Source organism: Acomys minous (genome assembly GCF_964271855.1).
Source record: "Acomys minous genome assembly, chromosome: 6".
Lineage (NCBI taxonomy): Eukaryota > Metazoa > Chordata > Mammalia > Rodentia > Muridae > Acomys > Acomys minous.
In genome coordinates, this window is record NC_140487.1 from 110189717 (window position 1) to 110216310 (window position 26594).

The 26594-nt window shown below is 51.6% G+C and overlaps 2 protein-coding genes across 2 annotated transcripts in view; one reads left to right on the forward strand and one right to left on the reverse strand.

The window, feature by feature from the left end:
* The window catches only part of PAFAH2 (platelet activating factor acetylhydrolase 2), a 321900-nt gene that overhangs the window by 171102 nt on the left and 124204 nt on the right, over positions 1–26594 (forward strand). The window lies entirely within an intron of this gene.
* MAN1C1 (mannosidase alpha class 1C member 1) overlaps positions 9490–26594 on the reverse strand; it is a 145759-nt gene continuing 128654 nt past the window's right edge. Inside the window, exons 8-12 of the mRNA XM_084788300.1 lie at positions 22907–23022; positions 16836–17055; positions 13512–13684; positions 11227–11342; positions 9490–10454 (exon numbers count right to left, since the gene is read on the reverse strand). Coding sequence (XP_084644426.1) covers positions 10328–10454; positions 11227–11342; positions 13512–13684; positions 16836–17055; positions 22907–23022 — 752 coding nt within the window. The 3' untranslated portion in view covers positions 9490–10327. The remainder of the gene's footprint in view (positions 10455–11226; positions 11343–13511; positions 13685–16835; positions 17056–22906; positions 23023–26594) is intronic.

The window sequence follows — 26594 nt, forward strand, 5'->3', positions numbered from 1 at the left end:
GGGCATAGGGAAAGGAAGGGATGCAATTGGAAGAAAAAATTTTCCCTATCCGTCCATCCCCGGGAGCCCTACTTTCTGCCTGGCTTCCTTTAATTGTATCCGGCTCTAAGGCCCCAGCTGACTCCTTTTCCCCAGAGGCCAGCAGCTGTGAAGTTCCAGACAGACTTGAGTCTACAAGAAATAGGTATACCCTTTGTAGCCCACCTCCAACTCCCACGAGCTAGAGACCTCCGGCACATGAGCTAGTGGATTTCAAGCCATTGTGTGTGCGTAAGTTGGGGCTCATAATATTGTCATATTTTGTTCTCAGGCCACCTAGCTAGGTAAAGCTTGCCTGTTTTTTTGTTTGTTTGTTCAGTTTTGGTATGTTTGTTTGTTTGAGGGGTTTTTTTGGGGGGGTTGTTATTGTTGTTTTTTTTTTTTCATTTTTGAGACACGGTTCCTCTGTATAGTCCTAGCAGTCCTGGAACTCATTTTGTAGACCAGGCTGGCCTCGAACTCAGAGATTCACCTGCCTCTTAGGGGCTGAAGAAATGGCTCAGTGGTGACTACACAGCCATGAAAACTTGAGTTCAGATCCCCCAGCATTCATGTAAAAAGTTAGTGTAGGGGAGCCGGGCATGGTGGCACATGCCTTTAATCCCAGCACTCGGGAAGCAGAGAGGCAGGTGGATTGCTGTGAGTTCGAAGGTTCATCTGTACTGGGTGCCTGCCAGCACGGGGTGGCAGTAGGGTATCCCCAGAGCTCTCAAGCCAGCAAGCCTAAATGATTGGTGAGATCTGGGTTCAGTGAATGAGAGGCCCATGTTAAAACATAAGACGGTAAGCTGGGCGTGGTGGCGCACGCCTTTAATCCCAGCACTTGGGAGGTAGAGGCAGGCAGATCTCTGTGAGTTTGAGGCCAGCCTGGTCTACAGAGACAGGCAAGGCTACACAGAGAAATCCTGTCTCAAAACAACAACAACAACAACACCCAAACCAAACAAAAACAAAACCAACCAACCAAAACAAAACAAAAAAAACTCCAAAAAACCAAAAAGCAAACACACACACACACACACACACACACACACACACACACACACAAATCAAAAAAACCAAAAACCCGAAAACCATAAGATGGTGAGCAAAGCTTGACTTTGCTGGTACTCTGTAGCACTTTGGTCGCCGGGTGTTACCGTGCCACGAAGGCAGGGCCTTCCAGAGGTGGGCACTCCATACCATCCTATGCCTTGCCCTGTACTCCAACTATACATCCTCAGAGGAAAGGGAGGGCCTGACATCTGGTGTTGATGTCCCAAGCTCCTAACCGTGCCACTTCCAATTCATTATAGCTAATGTTTGGGGACACCCTACATAAAACAGATGCCATTAGAAAACCAGATTCCGTCCTATGCGGAAGCGCAGCTAACAGAGTACAGAGCAGACCAGGAGGGAAGAAGCTGGCTATGATAAGCCAGGTCCCCAGAAAACAAAGGATGGGACATGGCTTTGCCGGGCTGCTTTGCTAAAGGCATCGGTGCCCTGCTCGTTGCTGCTGCCCAGGTAGGAGTGGAGGCTGGGAATGGGAGGTGCTGGGCTCTTAAAGATCAGGAGGACATGAGGGTGGCATGGGGCCTGACCTGGCCGTGGCATTTCCAGCAAGGGGTGGGGTGTTTCTACCTCAGCCCTCGTCTTCCTTCTGGGATATTCCATGTTTCTGTCTGTTTCTCCCTCTCTGTGTCTCTCTCTCTTTTTCTGCAACACACACACACACACATACACACACACACTCACACCACACCACACACACACGCAGACAGACACACAGACACACACACATGCCACACACACACCACACACAGACACACACACCACATACAGACACACACACACAGACACACACACACACACAGAGACACACAGAGACACACACACACATAAACACACACACACACACACACACACACACACACACACACACACACACACACACACCCCACTATCCAGCAGCTTCTTGTCCCCCACTCCTTGGTGTGCCAGCACAGAAGTCATGGCAGCTCCTGCAGGGGGCGCTGTTGCTCCCTCCTGCTTCCCACCCGACCCTCCCACTCCCTCCAGTTTGGGGCTACAAGGTTGGGGACAGTTATTTGTTTCGTTTCTATCATCTGGGACCCCTGAAAAGCAATTTTTAAACTCAAACTCCACTTCCATCTTCTTGGCAGCTGGTGACCAGACTAGCATATGGGAGAACAGTGCCACTTGGGGAAACTGGGACTTCTGGGGCCAAGGCAGGAATAGTTTAAGCGTACCTAGGGCAGGTGGCTCTCCGAACGAAATAAGGACCCACTGTGTGCCAGGAACTACCCTATATCCCAGGACACAGTAGGGAGGAAGAGAAGGTTTTCCTCTGTCAAAGCAGACTGTTCTGCGGGGGAACAGCTGACCTAGCCAGTTAACTTCAGTTAATGCTCGTCCTGACAGAGCAAGTCAAATAAGGGATGGAGAGGTGGTTCAGTGGTTAGAACATTGGCTGATCTTGCAGGGGATCTGGGTTCGATTCCCAGCATCCACACGGCCACTCAAAATCATCTGTAACTTCAGTTCCAGGGGATCTGATGACTTTCTGGTCTTTGTGGACACTGCATGCACACAGTGCACAGATATGCACACAGGTAAAACACCCATACACACGTAAAATATGAATTAATGAATGAATGAGTGAATGAATGAATGACCAAAGAAGACAGCGTGACTGACAGGGAGAGCACCAGCAGATGGATATGGTGGGGCGAGGGGTGGGGCGCGGGGACAGGGACTGGACATCAAGGCTCTTGCAGGCTATGGCCATAAATTCAATCCCAGACATGACATACTGTACCCCACCCCCAAGACAGCATCTCATGTATCCCAAGCTGCCCTCTCATTTGCTACGTGGCCTAGGATGACCTTGAACTTCCCCTCCTGCCCTCTAGACTCCGCCTCCTGAGTGCTGGGATTACAGTGCGCGCACCATGGTGCCAGATGAACTTGCTGTTTTTCTCTTGAAATAGGATCTCAGTGTGTAGACCAGGCTGGCCGTCTACTTGGGACTCTCTTGCCTCAGTGTCCTGAGAATTAGAATGGCAGCCCGCTTCGTGATGGCCCTGCTGCGACTTACAACAAAACCAACGCAGCAACCCTTCTAGCAGCCAAAAGAGCAGAAACAACCCAGATTCTCACTGTTGAATGCATACTACAGCATAGTTACGCCTTAGGGGAGGTAGCCATGTGTCGAGGCCACAGATGTTAGGGGTTCGTTAGGAGAAAATGTCCTGAGTGGGCCGGGATGATCCACAGGGATGGAATGGGAAAGGGAGCTGCTATGGCCTGGGATGGGAGGGTGTGCAGGGTTTTATTTTCCCCCTCTAAAATTAGAAGAGGAGGATGATAAAATGACTATAAATATACCAAAATATTAATCATATGTGGCAAATGAATATAAATAATATAAATGGCATATAAATAAATGATATCTCAATAAAGTTACTTGGGAGGTTTTTTTTTTTTTTGAGAGAGAGAGAGAGAGAGAGAGAGAGAGAGAGAGAGGGAGAGAGAGATATCTCATGTCTCTCTGGATGACCTGGATCTCGCTATGTAGTTGAGGATGACCTTGAACTTACAATTCTCCTGCCTCCGCTTTCTGAGTGTCAGGAATACAAGCATACATCACCATACCGCTGTGTGTGTGTGTGTGTGTGTGTGTGTGTGTGTGTGTGTGATTTCTTTAAAGGGATCAGCCTAATTAGAACGGAAAGTGGGAACACAAAGGCTAGAGCTGCCTCCCCCCCTCCCCACCCCATGGCAGTGACATCACCTGGGTTGGACCAGTGCGGGTACAGGAGAGAGGCTGGGAGATGCCAAGAATGTTCTAGAACCAGAGCTGGCCCTTGCTGGTGTGTTGGAGGGAGAGGAGGGGAAGCAATACTGGGGTTAGCTAGAAAGTAGGTCTGTACTGAGGGACTGAGGGTCTGGATGACCTTGGCACGGCTCCTGTGGTGTCCAAGTAGGGGAGAGGTTTGTTTCCTGATGTTTCTGTGTGGCTCCTCAGAGGAAAGAGGTAGATGCCCAAAGATGTCCCAGATAGACACTGTCTCTTGCCTGATGAGAGCAGAGAGCCTGGCTTAGCTAATTTCACTGCCTGACAGCTTCCTGGGCCCTTTGAACAGTGACCCGGCCTTGCTCACAGCTGGTTGTGGGCACCACTGCGCAAGGCCAAGGACCAGCTGGGTTTCCCTGGTGAGAGTTTTTCAGTGCTGAGCATTGGATGTCTGATACAAAGAGTTTTTCTTTGTATGAAATCATCCTCCCCGGGGGCTGGAGAGATGGCTCAGTGGTTTAAAGCACCATCTGCTCTTCTAGAGGTCCTGAGTTCAGTTCCCAGCAACCACATGGTGGCTCACAACCATCAATAATGTGATCTGGTGCCTTCTTCTGGCCTGCAGGTGTACACACAGGCAGAACACTGTATATGTAATAAATAAATAAATAAATAAATCTTTAAAAAAAAAAAAACATCCTCCCCTCCACTCCGCTGCCATCTAGGACCAGAAGAGACAGGAATATGGAGAAAGCAGAGACTTCCGCACAAGCTGGTAACATCACTTTGACATTTGGGGCCTTCCACTAATTAAAGTCAGATGGGCAGCTGGTTCTATGCTCACTGTCCTACACTGCTCTACCACATTTGGAGGGACATCATGGTCCTGTTGAGTCAGAGGTAGGGAGTTCAAGGCCAGCCTGGGATACAAGAGACCGATTCAGAAACTAACACTGTCCTGAACCAATGAGTGGAACATGAGCTGTTCAGACTTGGGGTGGTGAACACCCCACTGTGTGGGTGGGGAATGGCTGGGGGTGGGGGTGGGGGTGGGGCAGCAGCCCTGGGAACAGATGTTAGGCCTGAGCCAACCTATCTCTCTGTAGGTGAGGTATTAGCTTTCCTGCCTTTCTTCCCTCCCAAACTAGCAGGAAGGACCTAGAACCAGAATGAATTGGGCCTCCAACACTCTCCCTCCCACACTTTCCCCCTCCCCCTCCTCCCTCCCTGGGCCTCTGGGCCAGTATTTTCCTGCCATATAGCCCCCACCTGGCCTCCCCACCTGCGTTCAGCTGGAGCCCCTTGGGCAGCTAGCGAATTGTCATCCCAGTTTCCCAATTTCAAGCGACTCGGGGCTAATGGCAATCGCTTGCTCAATGAGAAAAACAGAAAAAGCATTTGGATTTATTGCTTTGGAGAGTTTGTTTCATCTCTCGGGCCTGCTTCACGCTGTTTTCTCTTAAGTTTCAAAGCATTGTGTTTAAAAAAGGAGAAGTTCCAATGGCAGCGTTTTGCCTCACATTTAAGTGGGGGCTCTACAGTTTACAGAGACGTTGGCATAGTAACAATAGCAACTGTCACTGCTGTGAACGGCGGCGTCCCTACAGGTGTGTGTGTGTGTGTGTGTGTGTGTGTGTGAGTGTCTCAAATAAATCCACTGTTTCTATGAACTGAGAAGCTGGGCTCAGAGGGGTTAGGAGCTTGCCCCAGCCACACAGCCCAGGGCAGGGCACACTCAGCATAGGTCCACCTGACTTTGCAGCTTCACCCTGACCTACCTCGGCCATCTGCAGATAAACTGTGAGCAAGAAATGCCAAAATGGGACAAAACCCAGGGGGTGTGCTCGGGCAAACAGTCAAAGGAGAGACCGGTATAAAAATAACCACGTGTGTACCAGGGGACACTTGCGATCCCAAACAGAATGTTTTGTGCTAAGTTCATTTTTGCAGCGGGGAGAGCTGAGCCTGAGGGGTCTGGCAGGGTCTGAGGAGGACACTTGTTTTCAAAGTTCTAATTCCGTGCTGGCTAAATGGCAGCTTGCAACCACATGTGGCTGCTTAAATTGAAATGAAAAAAAAAAAATTAAAATTGTACTTCTGTCACACCTGCTGCAGAGCTTCACCTCCCAGGCAAGTGGCTGGCCAATCCTGAGCCAAAGAACCTCAGGAAATCCCTCTGGCCAGCTCTGCTCAGTCACCAGCTGCCTGCTCCTGTCTCCCCCTGCTGCCTGTTCAGAGGTGACACTACGGGCACATCTGTTCTGATATAGAACCTGTAGATGCCACCTCAATGATTGTCCTTGCACCCCATCTTGGAGCCAATCAAGGGGTGGCCCCAGGGCCATATAAAAGACAGACCCTCCACGTGTCTGTCTGTCTGTCTGTCTCTCTCTCTCTCTCTCTTCTCACTCTCTCTCTCTACTTTTTCTCCTTCTTCCTTTCTCTCTCCCCCTGATGCTCATTTAATAAACTACGCACAACATAACATAACATCTGCTGCCTGGCACCTTCTATCTATCATCTGCTTTAATTTTTAAATATAACACTCTTAACCCCTGAGGCATCTCTCTAGCCTCCACTCGACTGTAGTTTTGAGGCAGGGTCTCTCCCTGAACCTCACCAATTTGATTAGATTGATTGGCCGGTGAGCTCGGCGATCCACCAGTCCCTGTCTCCAGCTCTGGGAATTACCCAGCGCCACCCAGTGAGGCCCTTACGTGGGCACTTGGGATCCGAACTCAGGACCTTATGCTTGTGCAGCAAGCGCGTTACCAATTCAGCTACCTCCCCAGCCGCCAGCTGTTTTGCCTCTGGCACCCCTAGCACATCTGGCCATCCGAACACGTGCACGCACACAGTTTGATGGAGGTCCCTGGCCCTCTGCTTACTATGATAGTCCAGGGCTCAGGGCCTGGGCAGGTGGTGAGGAAAATCCCAAGAGGGGCAGGCCGGTGAGGTGAAGATGGGCAAGTGCTGCCGGCTGCTGTAGGGATGGGTAGCCTGGGGCCTGCCACAGGCCCTCTCCTGCCTCTGGGGGCTGAGTCATTCCCCGGTTGCCTGCCTGTTCTCAGCTGCCTCAGGCCTTCCTTATTTTTTATCCCCGGTGTGGTGTTCTGTGCTGAAAAGATGGTATTTCCCCACCTGCAGGGGCCCTCCTGGAGGATGGGTGTTAAAATAGCCATTTTTACAAGTTGCTCCCAGCAGAAAGGATGTGACATGGGCCCAGCGGGAAGCCTGGGGACTTTGGAGGGACAGACATCCCAGTTGACACCACCCCAGGGAAGAGCTGGGCATGGTAGGAGGAGGAGAGGCCAGGCTGCTCGTCACGGCTCTTTACCATTCTGGAAAAAAGCCTGGCAAATGGATGCGCTCTGCTCTCCTTACCACTCGGCTCAGGGCCCCTAATGTAGGTAGCGAACCTCATTTGCTTTCCATGAGCATCTGATGCTCGGCCTTGGTGGACGTGTCTGTCAATCAAGATGCTTCTCCACCCTCGGCTTTGGACCAGTGGCACCCAGGCCTGGCCCAGTGGAATGAAGACGGAGCCAGATTTGGGTACTTTGGACTCAGCCATCCTGTTGGGGACCTGGAAGGCCACTTCTGGTTCTTGTAGGACCCCTGGCCGCCAAATCCTTTTTCTTGTCTTTAAAATATATATATATATAATTTGTGTATATGTGGGTGTGTATGTTTGAGAGGCTGCCACATGTGTGTGGGTACCTGCAGAAGCCAGAAGAAGGTGACAGATGTGCTGGAGCTGGAGTTACAGGTGGTTGTGAGCTGCCTGACATGGGGGCCATGGATCAAAATCGAGTCCTCTTGGCGAGCAGTAAATGTTATCCACATAAGCACGGAGCCAGCTCTCCAGCTCTCTTGTCCTTTTGGAGGTCTAGCTGTTTCCTCATTCCTAAGACTCCTCACTGGCAAGCTTGCTGCTTAAGTTATAACTGAGAGCCCCTCGGATGCAAACCTGAATACTCAGCATCAGATACACACAGCATGAGATGCCACATAGTGGAAAACTACATGACCAGGAAGAGTGCTGACATAGGTGTATATTTGTTGACATGGAAAGATGTTCACGATATATATATATATATATATATATATATATATATATATATATATATATATATATGAAGTTAAGTGCAGAACCAGGTTATAAGAAAACTATGCATAGGCTGATACCATGTTTGCAAAAGAATATATATATATATATAAGGTTGAGAAGAAAATGTAACAATATTCATTCCATACAGTAGGATAATGATTCTATTTTCTTTTTTCAAAAAAATTTATGGGAGGAGGAAAGGGGAGGCTATAAGTATAGAAATAAAAACAATTATGTAGAGTACTCTGCTTGCATGTACACCTGCATACCAGAAGAGGGCATCAGATCACATTATAGATGGTTGTGAGCCACCATGTGGCTGCTAGGAATTGAACTCAGGATCTTTGGAAGAGCAGATGGTGCTCTTAACTTCTGAGCCATCTCTCTAGCCTCTATCTTGGCTTCTTAACTGCCCTACAGTGTTTGTGCAGTGTTTTCCTTTTCATTTAAAGTATGGGCTGTGGGTAGCAGGAGACCTGAGTCTGTGACACCTGACAAAAGTGTGACTGGTGCTCTGCGGGTGGGGGGTTCCCTGCTACTGGGACTGTGCATGCACAGCTCCCCTTACAAAGCGCTGGGGTATCTGAGCCTCCAGAACAAGGAGACAATGTATCCTGGACCACAGGGAATCAGTAGCACCTCACTGGTTCACATGGCAACCTCAGCAGGTGGAATTTCTGATGATGGGAAAGAGACCAGAGAGGTGAGCTGACTTAACCTGGGCTCACACAGTGGCTGGGGTTCATCAGGCCCAGAGCCTCAGTACCCTGATGCACAGTCTAACAAAGGGGCTGGGAAAGGGTGGCCAGGCTGCAAGTGGGACTGTTGGAAAGGGAAGCCTGGCACATCAGTGTAGAGATCTTAGCCATGCAGATGGCCTCTGGGTCACAAGGCGGGTGGGCACAGGGAATCTGGGTTGGCAGACCTTACTCCACTAACCTTTCCTACAGCTCCCGCTTATCTTTAAGTCTTGGCTTAAAAGTCACCTTATTGTCCCTAACCCCGGAGCCAGGCCCTGGCTATCATTAGCTTAGCTGTACGTCTTCTTGTTGGCATTTCCAATGGTTTGCAGCCATTCTACTGGCCTAGAGGCACCACTTGATCTGTGCCCCTCATTTCAGGGTGGTGACCATCTCGCTGTCAGCTTTGGCCTTGGTCTGCAGCGCAGCACCTGGGCAGGTGCCCGGCAAGCATCGCTGATTGACAGCAGATGAACAAAGGACCGGAGTGGCCAGGAGCCCCCCCCCCCCCAGGCAAGGCTCATTTCTGCCTTTATTTTCTGGCTGTGTGACCTCAGGCAAATGAGTGCACCTCTCTGGGCTTCTTCCAATCCTCCATCAGAGCATGCATACCCAACTCTACTTAAAGGACTGGGCTCTGACTTCCTGGATCTACTAGGGCCAGTTGAAGGGAGAGTCAGAGAAGAATCTGGAATGTTTTACTAAATCACACCTCAGCTCAGTTGCCGGCTGGAGATTGTTTCTGATGACACTGTTGTAACACTTTCCCCAGGAGCCACAGGCGGGCAATGAGTCCAATCTTATTTCTTATTCAATAAACTCCTTTATTCTACGTCACATATCTTTCCATTACAGTAATGAAAATAGCATTAGTGATTTGTAACATCTGGGACCAAATCAAAGGGTGCTCCTCCTCCTCCTCCTCAAATGATAAGGTAGGTGACACATGGTCAAACAGAGTCAACGCTGGGTAATAGGCATTAAAAACAGATGGGTTACCGGGCAGCGGTGGTGGCGCACGCCTTTAATCTCAGCACTGGGGAGGCAGAGGCAGGTGGATTGCTGTGAGTTCAAGGCCAGCCTGGTCTACAAAGTCAATCCAGGACAGCCAAGGCTGCACAGAGAAACCCTGTCTTGGAAAAACAAAACAAAAACCCAGGTGGGTGAAGAGTGCGTGTGTACAAACGCTTAAGGTCTCCTTGAATTAGGAGTTTTAGAAGTTTTAGAAGGCGCATGACTTTGAAAATTATATTTATAATTGTCATTAAAACTCAAATGGGGGTGGGGGAAACAAAATCAAGCAAAACCAAACTCCCTAAACCAAAAAGTGGAAGCAAATCAAATACATGGGATGGTTATGCAAAACTCCAGTCCTTTGGCCCTGTGTCAGCAAGTGTGGGGGCACAGAAATTCCCCCATAGAAAGGAACGTGTGGGTGCTGGGTACCACAGCCCGGCCCCGATGCTGGTGCATCACCAGCTCCTGTCTCCTCATAGAGGAAAAGAAGTCGCCTGTCCGACACATCCGTCCGTCCAGGGTCTGCCCACAGTGGGCCTTCTGTCCCCAGTGCCTCTGAGAATAGTCCCGGATCCCAAGAAAGTAGAGGCATCCCTGAGAGGCGGGCGTGGAGACGGTGGGTCAGTGGCGGTACCCTGCCACGCTGGAGCTGTCGGAGTGGTTGATGGGCAGCGGGTGGGCTTCCGTGTTGAACACCCAGTCCTCTGGCGACAGCACGTTATCTTCAGAGAACAGAAGATAGAGGTATCTGTGTGGCAGGGCAGGGGTCGAGAGAGTGGTTAGTGCCCTGGGGGAAGAGGGAGGCCACAGGAGAGGTCGCCTGCATCTGCCGGGGCTGGTCCTGAGGATGAACACGGAGGCTAAGTTTGGGGTCAAAAGACCTGGTTCAACCCTGGCCAACATCCACTGCTTCGTTCGCTTGACCACCCTGCAGTGAGCCCTGAAGACTTTGGCGTTGTCTAGACCCACTCTTGGTCTGGTGACTCAGGGCCTGCCCCTGACAAACTCTTACACCTTTCCTAAGCTACAGTTAATTTCCTGCAGGGCAGTGATGTAGCTAGGCTCTGGGAACTCCAGCCTCCTGTGTGGGGACTTTACTGGAAGTAAGTGCAAGGCCTAAGCCAGGACTCTGAGAGTAGCCCCGTGGGGTTGGGGGTTGGGGGTTGGGGGTTGGGGGTTGGGGTGGGAGGTAGGGGGAATTGGGGGTGGGGTGGAGTGAGGGAAGGGGGATATATATTGGGCAGCTGACTGTACCCGGAGCAGGCAGACCGCCAAGCGCTCCAAGCTGTGCTGCAGAGGTCAGAGGGGGACAGTATCAATGCCACATGGAGGGTGGCTTGTTATTTAGAAGAGCTGAATGGCAAAGGACTGGGTGAAGGGGTTTGGGAAGCTTTCGCTGTGATCAGCGCTGTGGCCCTGGGGAAGAACAAGCCTGCTGTGTCGCCCTAGGGACCCTAAGCCTCCACCGCATATATGCTCCCGAGCTGACGATGGCCTGGCCCAGGGAGAGCTGTACTCACTTCAGTGTCTCAGCCAGGAAGAAGCTCTGCTGCCTGTTGTCGTGGTTGGGGTTGCTGCTGTACACATCCTGGATCCCCGAGAAGCCGGATTCTGTCCGGCAGTATTTCTCCAGGGCCTGGAGAAAGGGAGGAAGGGAGCAGCCTTAGCGTGAGGAGGAGATGCCCGGTGGCTGGAGCTTGGCCGCCCCCACTCCCCACTCTGGGAACTCAGCCCTGATGTTTTCCCAGTTAATGAGCTTTCCCTGGTCTGAGTCTAGGCCAGACTTCTCCATTTTTCGAGGGACCTGGGTGACCTGGTGACTGACACCTTCACCACAGAGGTGATGAAGTCAAGGACGGTGGCTGGCGATCCGATCTGTTGGGATCCAGAGAGCAGACTCAGTGGCCTCCAGGCTTTTGTGTCAGGGTGGATGTGTGCCTCCTGCTCCGCACAGAAATGCAATTTTGTTCATCGTGGGGCCTGGGGGCCAGACATTTAGAGCAGGAGCCCCGTCATCACCACTAGGGATGACAGGCCATCTGCTGCGGCTACAGTCACAGAGGACAAAATGGGTCTTTCCCCCTTTCCCTGTGCCCTGGAAATCTGAGCATATTCTGGTCTACTTATTAACTATGTGGTGTGGGGTCTTCCCCTTTATCAAAGCTGTCTAATGGGAGAACCCCTCATGTCTTGGGAGGCTAAGATCTCCTCAGAACCCTGGCACCCTTCCAACTCTAACAAGTCCTACCTTACTGTATGGTGCTGTGACTCAGACAGAGGGAGGCGCAGATGGGAAGCACTGCCCTTTGGGGGCCCCTCAGACAGAGGCACTGCTGAGACGCCTTTTGGGGACCCTCTCATGCTTGCTGCTACTTTTCTCTACATCCGACACTGGCCCCCTTTTTCTCATCTAGTGATGCACACGAGCACAGAACATTTGGCCTTTGAAGGTCAAGAGCCAGGGCCTCAGGGAAGTGGACCCTGGATAGGTCCTAACGTAACCGGCCCCCCCCCCCAGAGTGTGTGCCGCCAGGATCGCCTGTCCCCAAAGCAGGTCACCCCTTGTTGGCATGGGCGCAAGAGCTCGTGCGAAGAGGAGCAGAAGAGGTAGCACCTATCAGAAAAGTTCCTGAAAGTTCTACCTTTGCCTTTGCCGTCTGCCCCTATGTGGTAGATTACATAAGAACAGCCAGCCGAGCACGTTGGTGCGCATCTTTAGCGCCAGCACTCGGGAGGCAGAGGCGAGCGGGTCTCTGTGAGTTCGAGGCCAGCCTGGTCTACAAAGAGAGGCTAGGACAGCCATGGCTCTGTTAAACAGATGTATCCTGTCTCAAAAAAAAAAGGAAACAAGCTCAAAACCAACCAACCAACCAAAAGGACGGCCCCCATAGGCTCATCTATCTGATTGCTTATTCCAAAGGAGTGGAGCTACTTGAGAAGGATTAGGAGGCGTGGTCTTGTTGGAGTGGGTGTGGCCTTGTAGGAGGAAGTATATCACTGGGGGTGGGTTTTGAGGTTTCAAGAGCTAATTCAGTCTTTGTCTGTCTGTCTGTCTGTCTGTCTGTCTGTCTCTGCCTGTAGATCAGGATGTAACTCTCATATTTCTCCAGCATTATGCCTGATGCCATGCTCCGTGCCATAAAAATGGACTAAATCTCTGTAACTGTAAGCAAACCCCTAATTAAGTGCTTTTTATTTTTGGCTATCCCGGACTCGTTTTGTAGACCACCCTGGCCTCGAACTCACAGCCTCCCGAGTGCTAGGACTAAAGGCGTGCGCCACCACGCCCGGCACTAGGTGCTTTCTCTTATAAGAGCTGCCTTGGTCACGGTGTCTCTTCACAGCAATTGAACAGTGACTAAGGCGCCCTCGGAGGGCAAGCTTTCTACCTAGTGCTTGCGATGGAGGGAGGACCATGGCGGGTTAGAGGGTTACTAGAGACTGAGTAGGGCGAACTGCTGCCTGGCAGCTGCCCCTGTTTCAAAGGAGGCACCTTGAGCCACCCACGCAGGCTCCAGGGCCAGGAGCAGGTCTGCTAGGGCGTAGCAACTAGACGGTCCTAGGTGTGGCCACCAGCCTTGTCCCTGAGTCGGCTGACAGCTGGGCCTGGCCCCCAAGACCACAGACACTGGGCCCCTTTTAGCAACTTCAGCCCTGCCTTAGGAAGGCCTCTGGAGAGTTGCCCGACTCTACCACCCCATCCCTTGGCCAGAGGGCAGCCTGGCTGTCTTCCTGTAGTTCCTGAGCCAGGGGATTTAAGCCTCTGACTGTGGCTTCCCAGGGACACCGGCTACCCCACACTCACCATCACCACCTCCCAGCCCCATTCCCTGTAGATGGGGTCATGTGTCTGCCGCCACAGGTACATGTAGCTCTCCACCACCTCAGGCCTCAGGATGTAGTAGCTCTCGCTCAGCTGTGTGGCCACCGCCTCCCGGCCAGAGTTGAACCAGAAGGCCTCAGGCCCCAGCTTGGTGTCTGTGGGAACAGATGAGCGGCCCGTCAGAACCCCGCTTCCTACTTCTCTGGACCCTGTCTAAGATAGATCTTGATCCCTAGCGCTGAGTGCTGAGATGGGGTAGGCAGGCCTGCCCATTGCCTCTCTGGGCTGCACCAAAGCTGTGCACAGCCTCCATGGCAAGTTCATTAAAGAATGTAGCAGTTTAGCTGCTGGGTGTGGTGGTGCCTGCCTAGGATCCCAGCACCTCGAAAGCAGAAGTAGGTGGATCTCCGTGAGTTCGAGGCCAGCCTGGTTTGGATAATGAGTTCTAGGCTAACTTACTAGATTTATTTATTATTATGTATACAGTGCTCTACCTGCAGGCCAGGAGAGGGAACCACATCACATTATAGATGGTTGTGGGGCTGGGAATCGAACTCGGGACCTTTGGAAGAGCAGTCAGTGCTCTTTACCTCTGAGCCATCTCTCCAGTCCCAAGGGCTAAGTTTTAAGACCCGTCTTAAGCCCTTCTCCCCAAAAATGTTGAGGTTGTAAGATTTACCATGCTAATGTGCCCTCAGTCACTCCCTTCACACGCCCAGCGCCACCATGAAAACGTGGAGCGGAGCTATTGTTGGTTGGTTTCTGTCAACTTGACAAGATTCTAGACATATCTGGAAAGAGAGAATTCTCTCCCACCCCCCCCCTTTTTTTTTCTTCCCTGAGACAGGGTTTCTCTGTGTATCCTTGACTGTCCTGGACTCGCTTTGTAGACCAGGCTGGCCTTGAACTCACAGAGATCTACTTGCCTCTGCATCCCCGGGTGCTGGGATTACAGGGATGTGCCATTACCCCTGGCTGGAAGAAGGAATCTTAAGTAAGAAAACTGACTATAAGATTGGCCTGGGGGGGCAGGGGCTGGAGAGATGGCTCAGAGGTTAAAAGCACTGACTGTTCTGCTGTTTTTCCAGAGGTCCTGAATTCAATTCCCAGCAACCACATGGTGACTCACAACCATCAATAATGTGATCTGATGCCTTCTTCTGGCCTTTGAGCACTGTATACATAATAAATAAATAAAATCTTTAAAAACAACAACAACAAAAAGTTTAGCCTAGAGGCAAGTCTGTGGGTGTTATATTAATTGATGATTGATATGGGACAGTGCCCCCTTGCACAGGGACAGTTGTGGGTTCTATAAGAAAACAGGCCAAGCAAGCCAGTAAGCAGCGTTCCTCCGTGGCCTCTGCTTCGGTTCCTGCCTCCAGGCTCCTGTCCCGACTGCCCTCAGTGATGGGGTGTGACCTCAGAACTGTAAGATGAAATAAATTCCTACTCAAGTTGCTTTCGCACACGGTGTTCTGTAGAAGGCTTAACTAAGACAGAAGCCCAGGAAAGCACATGCCTAGGCAGAGTAGGGTTGGCCTGATGGGGGTCTAGTCTTTGTGTGTGGACAGTCTGCTGCCATTTTGTTCTCTGCAAGACCAAAATAGTAAAGACGAGTCTGTGATTTCAAGGGTTCCGCTGGGCACTTTACATAATCACGGTCCTTAATTTCTTTTCTCTTTTTTTTGTTAAGGGCCATCCTTCTCTCCCTATGGACAGTGACAGGGATCAGAGAGGCTAAGCATTTTAGCCAAGGCCACACAGTGAGTCAAAGCTGAGCTGGCCTGTGCCTCTCTTGTCTGCCTGCCTGTCCAGGCCAGATGAGCACTGGCTCTCAGCCTGAGGATGTCCTTAGCACCCAGGAGCCCTGGGGTTGGGGATTTTCTCTACAGCCTGTTGGCAAGATGGAGGCTTATCTTCTTAGGAGTCAACTGGGCTTGGCTTCTTCGTGCCCTGCACCACCACCCCCAGATGGCGTGGAGGCTCTGCCACTGGGAAACAGTGCTTTTGCCAAGTTGCTAATGGGGTGAGGGCTGCGCAGCGGGTGAGCCAGGCTGGTTGGGACAATATGCTCGATGAAGCGGCTGTCTTTTACAGCCCTGGATGACTGTCCCAGACAAACAGCAAACTCTTTATTATTCCTGAGGTCTCCCATTTGTTTATGGCCCTGGCACAGCCAGCGCCATGGAAAGAATGCAAGCCCCCCTCCCCTTTCCCTCTCCCCCCCCCCCCACTTTCAGGCACAGCAGGGAAGTAGCTTCCTAGGAGCAGCCCTGAGACTTGTCACTGGCCTCTTGTGGCCAGAGCCTCTTGCAGGGCTCCGTAGCTGCTGGCCTGTGGACTCTGACAGGGCTCAGACAGCTGCATGCTGCTCTCCCCATTGGACAGATGGGGAAACAGAGGCTCAGAGCACAGTGTGGAGCTTCTTATCCACCTGAGGCTAGGACCGTGGCTCTGAGGCTGGGGAGAATGTGAAGGGTGGGGTAGAACTGGCTCAGCCACTCACATTCAGAGGGACTGTCCCTGAAGGCAGTTCCTTCCCCCCTCTCTGGGCTGACTATTTCACCAAGTATAAAACAAGGCTTGGGGTTCAAGCTCTTAGACAGACTATCTGGCAGTTTTGGTAAGTGCCATTGTGTGTAAACAGAGATTTCTTAAATTTTTTATTCATTATTTACACAGTATTCTGCTCTTATGTGTGCCTGCCCACCACAAGAAGGCGTCAGATCTCTCTTTACAGTGGTTGTGAGCCATCATGTGCCTGCTGGGAATTGAACTAGGAACCTCTGGAAGAGCAGATGGTGCTCTTAACCTCTGAGCCATCTTTCTAGCCTGTAAACAGATCTTTAAAGCTGGCTAGTGGTCTTGGATCAGGGGGTGGCTAAGTATGGGGTGAGAGGCCGCATGGGGCCGAGAAGACAGGCAGAGGTACCCTTCCAGGCAGGCGATTTGCAGGCTCAGGTGTCAATCTACTGTGGGTGTTAGAGGACCCTCTAGTGCCTGCATCCCGTGGAACCTTGACCAAGTCCTAGCTGACCCTGGGACTCCCCATCTGTGCTGGGAGGCTCGGTAGGGACACCTCTCAGTGCTGGGCACGATACAGTCAATGTTGGAACGGCTTGCCTCTCAAATTCTAGCAATTTCCCAGGGAAGAATGGTACTAAGAGTGCTCTTCCCCCACCCCCACCCCTACACACACACACACACACACACACACACACACACACTGGTCTGTTGCTCTGGCCAGTGCTTCTTGGTGTCTAGCCTGGGTATCAGTTGCTGCTTTTTCCCCTTTAGGGTTACCTGAGCGGGCATAGGACTCATGGCACGTCCTGGTGATCTGGGCTGCAAGCTCTCGGTAGTAGGCCCTCTTGTCTTCCTTGGCGTCCTCAGCACCAAGGGCGATCATACCTCCTGAGAAGCAGGCAAGGTGTCCCATCTTGTGGTCTAGAATTCCTCCTCGCCACTCCGCAATGTAGGTCAGACCCCCGGGAGAGACATTCACCAAATAGGTCTCTATGGCCTAGGAGCGGGGAGGACAGTGTAGTGGGAAAAACAGGAAGAAAGGGAGGGAAGCAAGTTATGAGGAAACAGTGGCAGGTTTGCTCTGCAGGGCTCTCTGTCCTCCAGAGCCTGTGTCTGTGTGTGTGTGTGTGTGTGTGTGTGTCCCCTGCTGTAACATAGGACTTTTAAATCGTCTACATTTTACGGCTGGAGAGGTGCTCCAGCAGTTGAGAGCACTGGCTGCTCTTTCACAATCCCCAGATTCACTCCCAGAACCCACACAGCAGCTACCAACCAACCACCTGTAACTCCAGTGCCAGAGGATCTGCCGCCCTCTTCTGGCCTCTGCCGGCATTGCATGCACATGGTGCACAGACACACCCATACACAAAACAAAGTGTTAAAGGTTAAAATCCCAGCACTCGGGAGGCAGAGGCAGGTGGATCACTGTGAGTTTGAGGCCAGCCTGGTCTACAAAGCGAATCCAGGACAGCCAGGACTATACAGAGAAACCTTGTCTCAAACAAAACAAAACAAACAAACAACAAAAAGGTTAAAAAGAAATCAATGTTTTAAAGAATATTTTTTTAATAAAATCTTCACACTGGATATCAGTGAGATGGCTCCGCAGGTAAAAATACCTGTGTGCAAACTTGTCCACCTGAGTCAGATTTCTAGATCCAAGAAATGAATTGTGAGGAAGAAAGATCAACAAAGCTTTCCCTCCGCTGCACCCTCTGAGAGAAGGGCTTAGCCCAAAGGCTGCTGGCCTGTATATGGGCTCCAGCATCCAGAAGGTTCTGGAGTTCCCAGCCTTCCTGTGGCAAAGCGTCTTTGTGGGAGGGAGGCCCCTGTGTCTCATCAGGAAAGACACTCTGTCCCGGGTGTCAGCACGGCCTCATCCCTTCATGCCGGCCATGGGTTGCTCACCCTCGTCATCCAGGAGGCCTCTGCCCGCTCTGCTAGCACTACAGGCTCCTTTATAGTAGAAAGGGGCTCCTGAGAAACAACTCATGACGTCAGAGCACCTTTCTCTCCCTGCCTACGGTTCCGAGAATCCCGAAGTTGTGTGCTGTACACTCGGCAGGAAACTGGCCTCCGTAGGTCTCCGAGTCCTGATTTTAACTGAGGCCCCGTGGGGACATTACTGCTCCTCTGCCTCCACGTTCGTCCCCCCTCAATCTACTCTGAAATGGACTGGGTCATGTCATACATAGGCCTTTGGGCAACCTCAAGAGATGCTTGGCACGGCTGTAGGAAGGCCTCGCTAGGCCTCGAAGGCACCCTCATCTGGATCCCAGAGTGTGCCTGGTGTTCTAGACTGACTCCCTGGCACAGGTTTTTTTGTTTTTGTTTTTGTTTTTTAGTTCAAATCTCTTGTCTATCAGTTCTGCTGTGTGGCACCAGGCAAGTCGCATGCTCTCTCTGTGCCATGTCAGCTTTGTCTCTTTGCATCAGAGTCCCCTTGCATCAGAGTCCCCAACACATGCAGCCAGTGAGCTCTCTGCAGCCTGCCCCCTGCCCTTCACCCACATCCCTTCCCAGTGGGGACACAGCGGCACCGTGGATGGACCTAGCTCTGGGTGCAGAGTTTCAAATGCACACAGGAAGGACTGTGATCAGCAGCCAGGAAGAGAGTGCAGGTGCTCTGCTTTGCAGAGTGAGATCAGAGAGCTCTCTTGCCTCTGGCTGTGTACGCCCCACCCTGCATTCTGAGCCCCCTCAGAAGGTCTCCTCCAGCATTGCTTCTGTCTTTAGAGTAGTTGATCCTCTTACTCCTGCCTCCTCTTGGCTCTAAAATGCCCTCACCCCCAGTATCTGAGCGTTGCCTGACACAGGCGCCAGCCACCAGTCAGGACCTGGCACATGGAGACAGAGTTGGCTTCTGGATCCATTTTTTTCTTTTTGCTCTCCTGTCAGGGCCAGGGCTAGGCAGCTGGCCGCAGGACCCTTGCTGAGGGGCAGATGGGATAAGGCTGACAAGGTGCCTTATTAGGGCACCATTTCCACATGGGGAGCATGCTGAGGCCCGGAGTGCCACCAGCTGCTAGGCGGGGGTGGGGGGGTTGGGAGGTGGGCTCTCCACTCTCAGCACTGGCTCCTGAGTGGAGACGGGTCTCAGCAGCTGCTCCGTTAAGAGTCCCTGTAGGGGGTGCGCAGCTGGGCAAATCTGGGGTCCCAGAACCTATTTGTTGGATGTGTTAAAAGAGACATATGGGGAGATGCCAGGATGCCATGCTGTGGGGCTGGGAAACAGCACCTTCTAGACTCCCTCCCACAGGCTGGGTAACTGCCTCTCTGAGGAAAGTACAGCTCGGTGCCTCTGACTATGATACAGACAAACAGAGGTGGAGACAGAAGGACCAGGCTTCATTCTCTGTGTGTGTTCATATGTGCAAGTTCATGTGTGCACTGGTGCACGTGTGGGTGTGTTTGTAATATGTGTACATACATGTGGAGGCCAGAGGCCAGCTGCAGCTGTGTGTCAAGGGCTGTCCATCTTGATTTTTGCTTGTTTGTTTTGTTTTATGAGACAGGGTTTCCCTGTGTAGCCCTGGCTGTCCTGGAACTCACTCTGTAGGCCAGGCTGGCCTCGAATTTTGAGATCTGCCTATGCCTCTAGACAAGCGCCATCAACCGCCCAGCTGCCACCTTGTTTTTTTTTTTTTTTTTTCTGGATAGGGTCTCTCACTGGGATCTGGGGCTTGTTCATTAGACTAGCTAGCCAGTGAGGCCCCTCAGGAGGCAGTGGTAAGGCCTGAAGGGGAGAGAGCACTGTGACCTGGCTTGGTGCCTGTCCCAGCCAGTTCCTTCCTATGCCTTTTGGGACACCCACCCAAGTCCTCCTACAGGGACCTAAGTGACCCAGCCAGGCTGTGCAGGCAGGAACTGCGGGTGACATCTGGTATACTTGGCTCTTGCTGTGACTAGGCCTTTCCATCTGTATTTCATCATCTTTAAGGTGGAAGCTAACACAGGGACTTAGTATATTTGTCTAGAGGAGGTCACAGTGCCGAGCTCTTCCTTGGCTTCCTTAAGTGCCATCTTCTTATGACTCTCGAACGTGCGACTAGGACTATGGGGGGGGGGGACTATGGGGGTTCCCTGAACCCTCCCACCCACCCCAACTGGACACAGGTTGAATCTTCAGGCTTCCAGTCCTGGCTCGCACAGGGATCCCTGGGAGGCTCCACAGAACCATCCCTGGGCCAACCCCTAGAGGTGCTGACACCATTTCTGGGGTGTAGCCTGAGAAGGGGTCTGAGTCTGCTAAGTGATTCCAACATGCTGACAAGGCCGAGGACTGCTAAGAATATTCTTCAAAGCCCCAGACCTGCCAGAGGCCTGCCCTGCACTCAGGGTCTGCGGCCCCAGGCTCCTTACGGAAGATCAAATGTGGGAGCCGAGGTCTCTCTACTCAGCCATGCTTTCTGAGGCTCCCAGACTGCTTAAATAATTCATAGCCATCTCTCCCCTTGAAGCTGCTACCACGGTGTGCCCTAAGGGCTGGGAGTCAGTGGGCTCATTAACTCCTTGTTTATTCTACAGAGGGCTTCGGGAGAGAAGGACCTAATCCTCCAATAGGGGACGCTGGCCAAAGCCCAGGGCAGACAGGGATGGAGAGAGCTGAGCTGCACTGTTTCATGACGCCGAGCTTGGTGCCAGGGAGCCAGGCAGAGAAGCCTCACCCCTGAGATTTCCAAACCCACAGTTTAAGAGGTCCACGGCTCTAGAAGTCAGCTTTGGTGTGTTTCTACAAGCACTGCCGTTTCTGGGCCGACTCCTCCCATCAAATGGTGCTTAGAGACCATCCCTCCCTCCCTCCACCCCTCCCTCCCTCCCTCCCTCCATCCATCAATCCATCCAATTGTTTACATCAATCACCCATCTCCCACTCATCTATCCATCATCCATCCATCCATATCTAAACTTATCCGTCCACCCATCAACTCATCCATGCATCCATCCATCCGTTGAACTGTTCACATCAGTCTGCCACCCACCCATCTATCTGTCGGTCCATCTCTCTATGCACTGATCCAGCTACCAACTCATCCACACAACTGCTTGACCGTTTGCACTGCTCACATCAATCCGTTCACGCATCCACCCACTCCTCTGTCCATCAGTCCATCCATCCATTTGTCCATCTGGCTGCCCATACCAACCCAGCCATCCACTCATCTATCCAACCATCCATCCATCCATCCATCCATCCATCCATCCACCCAACTGTTCACATCTGTCCACAATGCACGTATCCACTCATATATTCACCCATCTGTCTATCTGTCTGTCCATCTGTCTGTCCAGAGGTTTACATCAACCTGGCAACTCATCCATCCATGCCTCAATCCCTCAATGCAACCGTTCACATCTTACCCACCCGGCCACCCGCTCATGTCGCTTATCCACCACGCAGCACCTACTTAGTCACACGATGACTGCCGTGCGCCTGCCACGTGCCAGTCGGTTTCAGGGGCGAGGCACACGGGGTTAACAAGGAGACAGGATTGTCGGTTCTAGAGAGCTCACACTTGGGAATGTGTGCAAGCAAGCGATCACTTCAGACTCTGTTCCAAGGGAAGAAGGGAATAAAAGGCCGGGCATGTAACAGAGAGGCCGGGAAGGGTCATTTCAGTAGCGAATGAGTGAAGAGTTGGCCAGTTGAAAGGAGCTGGCCATTTGAGTGGCATTCTGGGTAGAAGAACAGGAAGTAGAAAGGCCTTGAGCTGGCAATGGCCTGGTGCATCTGAAGAAGTAGAGGGGCAAGAGTGAAGTGATAAGCCAGGCGTGGTGGCGCACGCTTTTAATCCTAGCACTCAGGAGGCAGAGGCAGGCCTCTGTGAGTTCGAGGCCAGCCTGGTCTACAAAGGGAGTCCAGGACAGCCTTGGCTACACATAGAAACACTGTGTCAAAAAAAAAACAAACAAAAAACCCTCAATTTTTTTTTTGATTTATTATTTTTTACTATGTGTATGAGTGTTTTAGCTGCATGTATGTCTGTGTACTATGTGCGGGCCTGATGCCCAGGGAGGCCAGAGGAGAGCATTGGATCCCCTGGAACTGGGATTACAGATGGTTCTGAGCCTCCATATGGGTGCTGGGAAGTGAACCCAGGTCCTCTGGAAGAGCAGCCAGTGCTCTAACCACTGGGCAATCTCCCCGGCCCCTGCCATGTGCTTTTACCATCGGCTGCCTTCAATAGCGGGGCATCCAGAGCTCCAGCTACGCGATTCCCTTTTCTGTTCTAAAATTTCCTCTCTTGGGGCGGCGGGGTGGGGGGGATGGAGGGGACCTCACTCCAGCCTGCCCCTCCTCCTCACAGACCAGCAGGGACACTAACTCTGCTAGTTCAGTGCTGGGTGGCCTTGGGCGCATGTCCTGTCTCCGAATCTCAGCTTGCATACGCATGAGGAGGATGAGCAAAGTGCATGCCCCACACATCCTGGATGTCACTCTCTTTCCTGAAGTGTCACCTCTGGTTTACAGGACGACAGCTGAAGACCTCGCTTTGGAGCCCCAAGAGGGCTCCTGGCTGCCATCTGGGCTTTGGCACATTAGCTGAAGGTCAGAGACTTGTGGGGGGAGGGGGAGGGCTTAAACTGAGTGCTCTAAATCAGATTGTCACTTCTTATGAGACCTTGGACAAATGGCCTGACCTGCCAGGCCCGGGGTTTCTGAGCACGGGGGGAAGAACACGCAGATGTCTCCAGTGACTGGGAAGGCATCAGTGTAAAGTATGGCTGAGGAGGCCTTCCCTGTCACTCCCTGCCCATTCTGTGGCCTCTCTTAGCACTTAGCCCTGCCCCCCCCCCCCCCCAGGCATGATGGCTACCTCTTCAGCAGGTATCAGGAAACCTCTTACCTCCAAGGCTTCGTAGTACATATTTTTAGCCTCCATATCTGTTTTGGCAGACATCAACCAGGACTTGATTAAATATTCATAAAAACTGTCCCCAAGTCCTCCGACCGAGACATGGTCTGCAAAGGAAAAGATGACAAGAAGGATTAACACATTCATTTGCCACTGGCTGAGTTCAAATGTGGGACCTCCGTGGCCTGAGCTGGGCTGAGGGTGGAGCCATTCAATCCCGGCTGGGTAGGCTGAAGCAACCCGGGCAGGAACCAGACATCAGGTGTCCCGGGATCCACGCACAGGGTCCTCAGGGGCATCGTTCATGTGGCCTTTGCAGGATGATGACACAGGACCCAGGTTATTAACTGTGAAGGGCTCATTCTCCTTCCCCTGCCCCCGCCCCCCCGTCCCAGTCCTCTTTCTTCTTGGTTTTTCTTTTAAAAATTTATTATTTATTTCATGTACATGAACACTTTATCTGCATGTACACCTGCACGCCAGAAGAGTGCATCAGATCCCATTACAGATGGTTGTGAGCCACCATGTGGTTGCTGGGAATTGAACTCAGGACGCCTGGAAGAGCAGGTGGTGCTCTTAACCACTGAGCCATCTCTCCAGCCCCTCTTCTTGGTTTTTCAAGACAGGATCTCTCTATGTAGCCCTGGCTCTCCTGGAGGACCAGGCTGCCCTTGAACTCACAAGAGATTCATCTGCCTCTGCCTCTGCGTCTGCCTCCCGAGTGCTGGGATTAAAAGCATGCGTCACCCCCACCCCCACCCCCGCCCCTAGTGGTCTTACTTTCTTTTAAAAATCACTTGGGATTTGAAAATAGTAGAAAACAACTATTATAGCCTCCCAGTGGATCTGCAGGCTCGCGCTTATAGCTTGGAGTTCCTCTTAGTCTGTGCTTTTCTCTTCTTTATTAAAAAGGTATAATTTAATAAAAATACTAGGAAATGTATAAACATGTATATATATATATATATATATATGCATATGCATGTTTGTGTGCGTGTGTGTCTTCGTCTGGTGGCAGACAGTTCACAGGTATGACCGCCATCAGACGAAACCCCGTAGTGAATGCTGGGCCTCCATAAAAGGCTGGGGAAAAGGGGGTCAGTGTGGGTCACGAGGTGAGAGACCCAGCCAAAGAGGCCCCTTCCAGAAACCTGGTTGATCTGTGTGATCAAGGTGATGGGAGCGGAAAGGGAGGGTTGAGTTCCCCTGTGTCTGCTGCGTGGTGGTGGCGGTGCACAGCTTTAATCCCAACACTCGGGAGGCAGAGGCAGGTGGATCACTGTGAGTTCGAGGACAGCCTGGTCTGGACAGGTTCGAGGACAGCCAGGACAGAAAGAGCTATTACACAGGGGGGAGAAAAAAAGAAAGAAAGAAAGAAAGAAAGAAAGAAAGAAAGAAAGAAAAACAAAACAAAAAAAAGATCTCCTGTGTCTAGGGATGGTGGGCCAGTGCTGCAGCTGTGTGCTGTGGTGTGTGTGTGTGTGGTAATGTACAGTGTTCCTATGTATGTACATGTGTGGGTGTTGTTTTATGCATGTATTTTTTTGTGTATACATGGGCCCGTGTGGTGTGTGTGTGTTTATGTAGGTCTGGGTGATGCATGTGCTTGTGTGTATGTGTATTGGTGTGGTGTGTGCGTTTTGGCTGTGTTTATGTATGAGCTTATATGGAATATGTGTATTTGTGTAAGTCTGTATGATGTACATGTTTGTGTACATGTGTGAGTCTGTGTGGTGTACATCTGTGGGTATGGCGTGTCTGTGTATGGCTCTGCGGCATATGTCTGCGTATACGTCTAGAAAGTGTTTGGTGTATTTGGCTACATGGGTGTGACTTTGTGGTGTATGTGTGTGGTGTGTTTGTGAATATGCATGTGTCTGTGTGGTATAAGTTTGTGTATATGTGCACTGTGTTCATATTTATGTGTGGGTCTGTGTGGTATATGTCTGTATACACGTGTATGTATGTGTGTTTGTGTAGGTCTGTGTGGCTTATATCTTTGTGTCTGGTGTTTATATATGTGTGTGGTGTGTTCGTGCAGATGTGTGGGTCTGTGTGGCATATGTCTGTGTGTATGTATTTAAGTATAGTGTGTGTTTGGTGTGTTGTATACATTCATGGGTTTATGTTGTGTGTGTGCGAGTGTGTGTGTGTGCGCGCGTGCGTGCGTGCGTGCGTGCGTGCGTGTGTGTGTGTGTGTGTGTGTGTGTGTGTGTCCCAGTGGATTATCCTGGGCATAGTCTAAGCTGCAAGGAGGGGCTGTGTCTCCTGAGAGGCTGAAGTCAGGTGTGGTGACCCTGGGATACAGACAGGAGCAAAGGCTGGGTGACTTGAGCTGTGTCCCTGTTCCCCTGCCATTTCTGAGGCTACAAATGATATGAGTGCCTGTGGTGCTGCCTCGGGGCCACCCAGAGAATCCAAAGGGAGAACAGTGGGAAAGAGCTCGGCTTATGCAAGGTAGGACAGGGTGTTTTCTGGAAAGATACACTCACTCCAAAAGAACCCGACCAATCCAGAGAACCTAAGATGACCTGGGGCAGAAGCCAGCCCAGCCCAGCCCAGCCTTCCCTCTGCTCTCCAGGAGACTGATCTGTTCTCATCAAACAGTCTTCTGTGCGTGACTGACTGCCCACACCCAAGGCCCCAGGAGCAGCCTGGAAAGAAGATTCTTTGTGTGGTAGGCGAGGCGGAAGCCACTCCTAGGGCCTCTTCTGAGGCTCGCTGCGTGCACCAGGGCAGGCTGCTGGGCCCCACTTCAAGCTGTACATAGCTCTTAAGCCCTGGCCTTCCATGTCCATAACCTGTAATCTGAACCTTCATTTCCTCGCTTCGATGTGTGTTTTGGTTGAGAATCCTACTTTTCTGTGACTTTTAAGGAAAGGTTGCCTGTGGGGAGGGGATCATGGCAAAATTCTTGGATGGAATTCCCTGGGCCTCCTGCGCCTGCGGGGCCTCCTGATGACAGAGGCTCGGCTAGGGAGGAAAGGCCCCCGGCAGATGCTGTCTTGAGTCTCTGTTGGCCAGCCAGGCCCCACCTGAACTGTGGTCTTTTGGGACACCCTGCATCTCCTTTGGAGGACCTGGTGCAGCCTTGACTGCTAGTCCTAAGCCCCTTCCTGGTTGTCCAGAATGAATTTACTCCACTCTCCTCTTTTTCACCAGAAACCAAGACTCAAAGGGACAGAGAGGGGATAAGGATGTAGCTCAGCTAGAGACAGATAGACATAGACAGACAGACAGACAGACAGACAGACAGACAGACAGACACACACACACACACACACACACACACACGCAAAGAAAGAGATTGAGAGAGTGCAGTTCCTGTTGACTGAACACATGGCTGAGCCATGGACACAAGGCAGAGCTGAGCTACAGTTAGCGTCTCCCAGAGCCTGGCTCTGCACAGAGTGACACAGCAGGGCCTGGGGGATTGGTCAGCGTTACATCTCATTCTCTGTCAGTGGACAGGACTTGGGAACGATGCCCCACAGGCAACTGACAAAGCTGCTAGGTGTGATGTCATATATCGGTCATCTCAGCACTCAGGATATGGAGGCAGGAGGGTCAAAACTTCAAGGCCAGCCTTGGCTACCTAACAAGTTTGAGGCCAGCCTGGGCTACCTGAAGACCTTGTTTCAAATAATAAGTCTTTAAACAGCTGAGTGCTGGTGGCGCA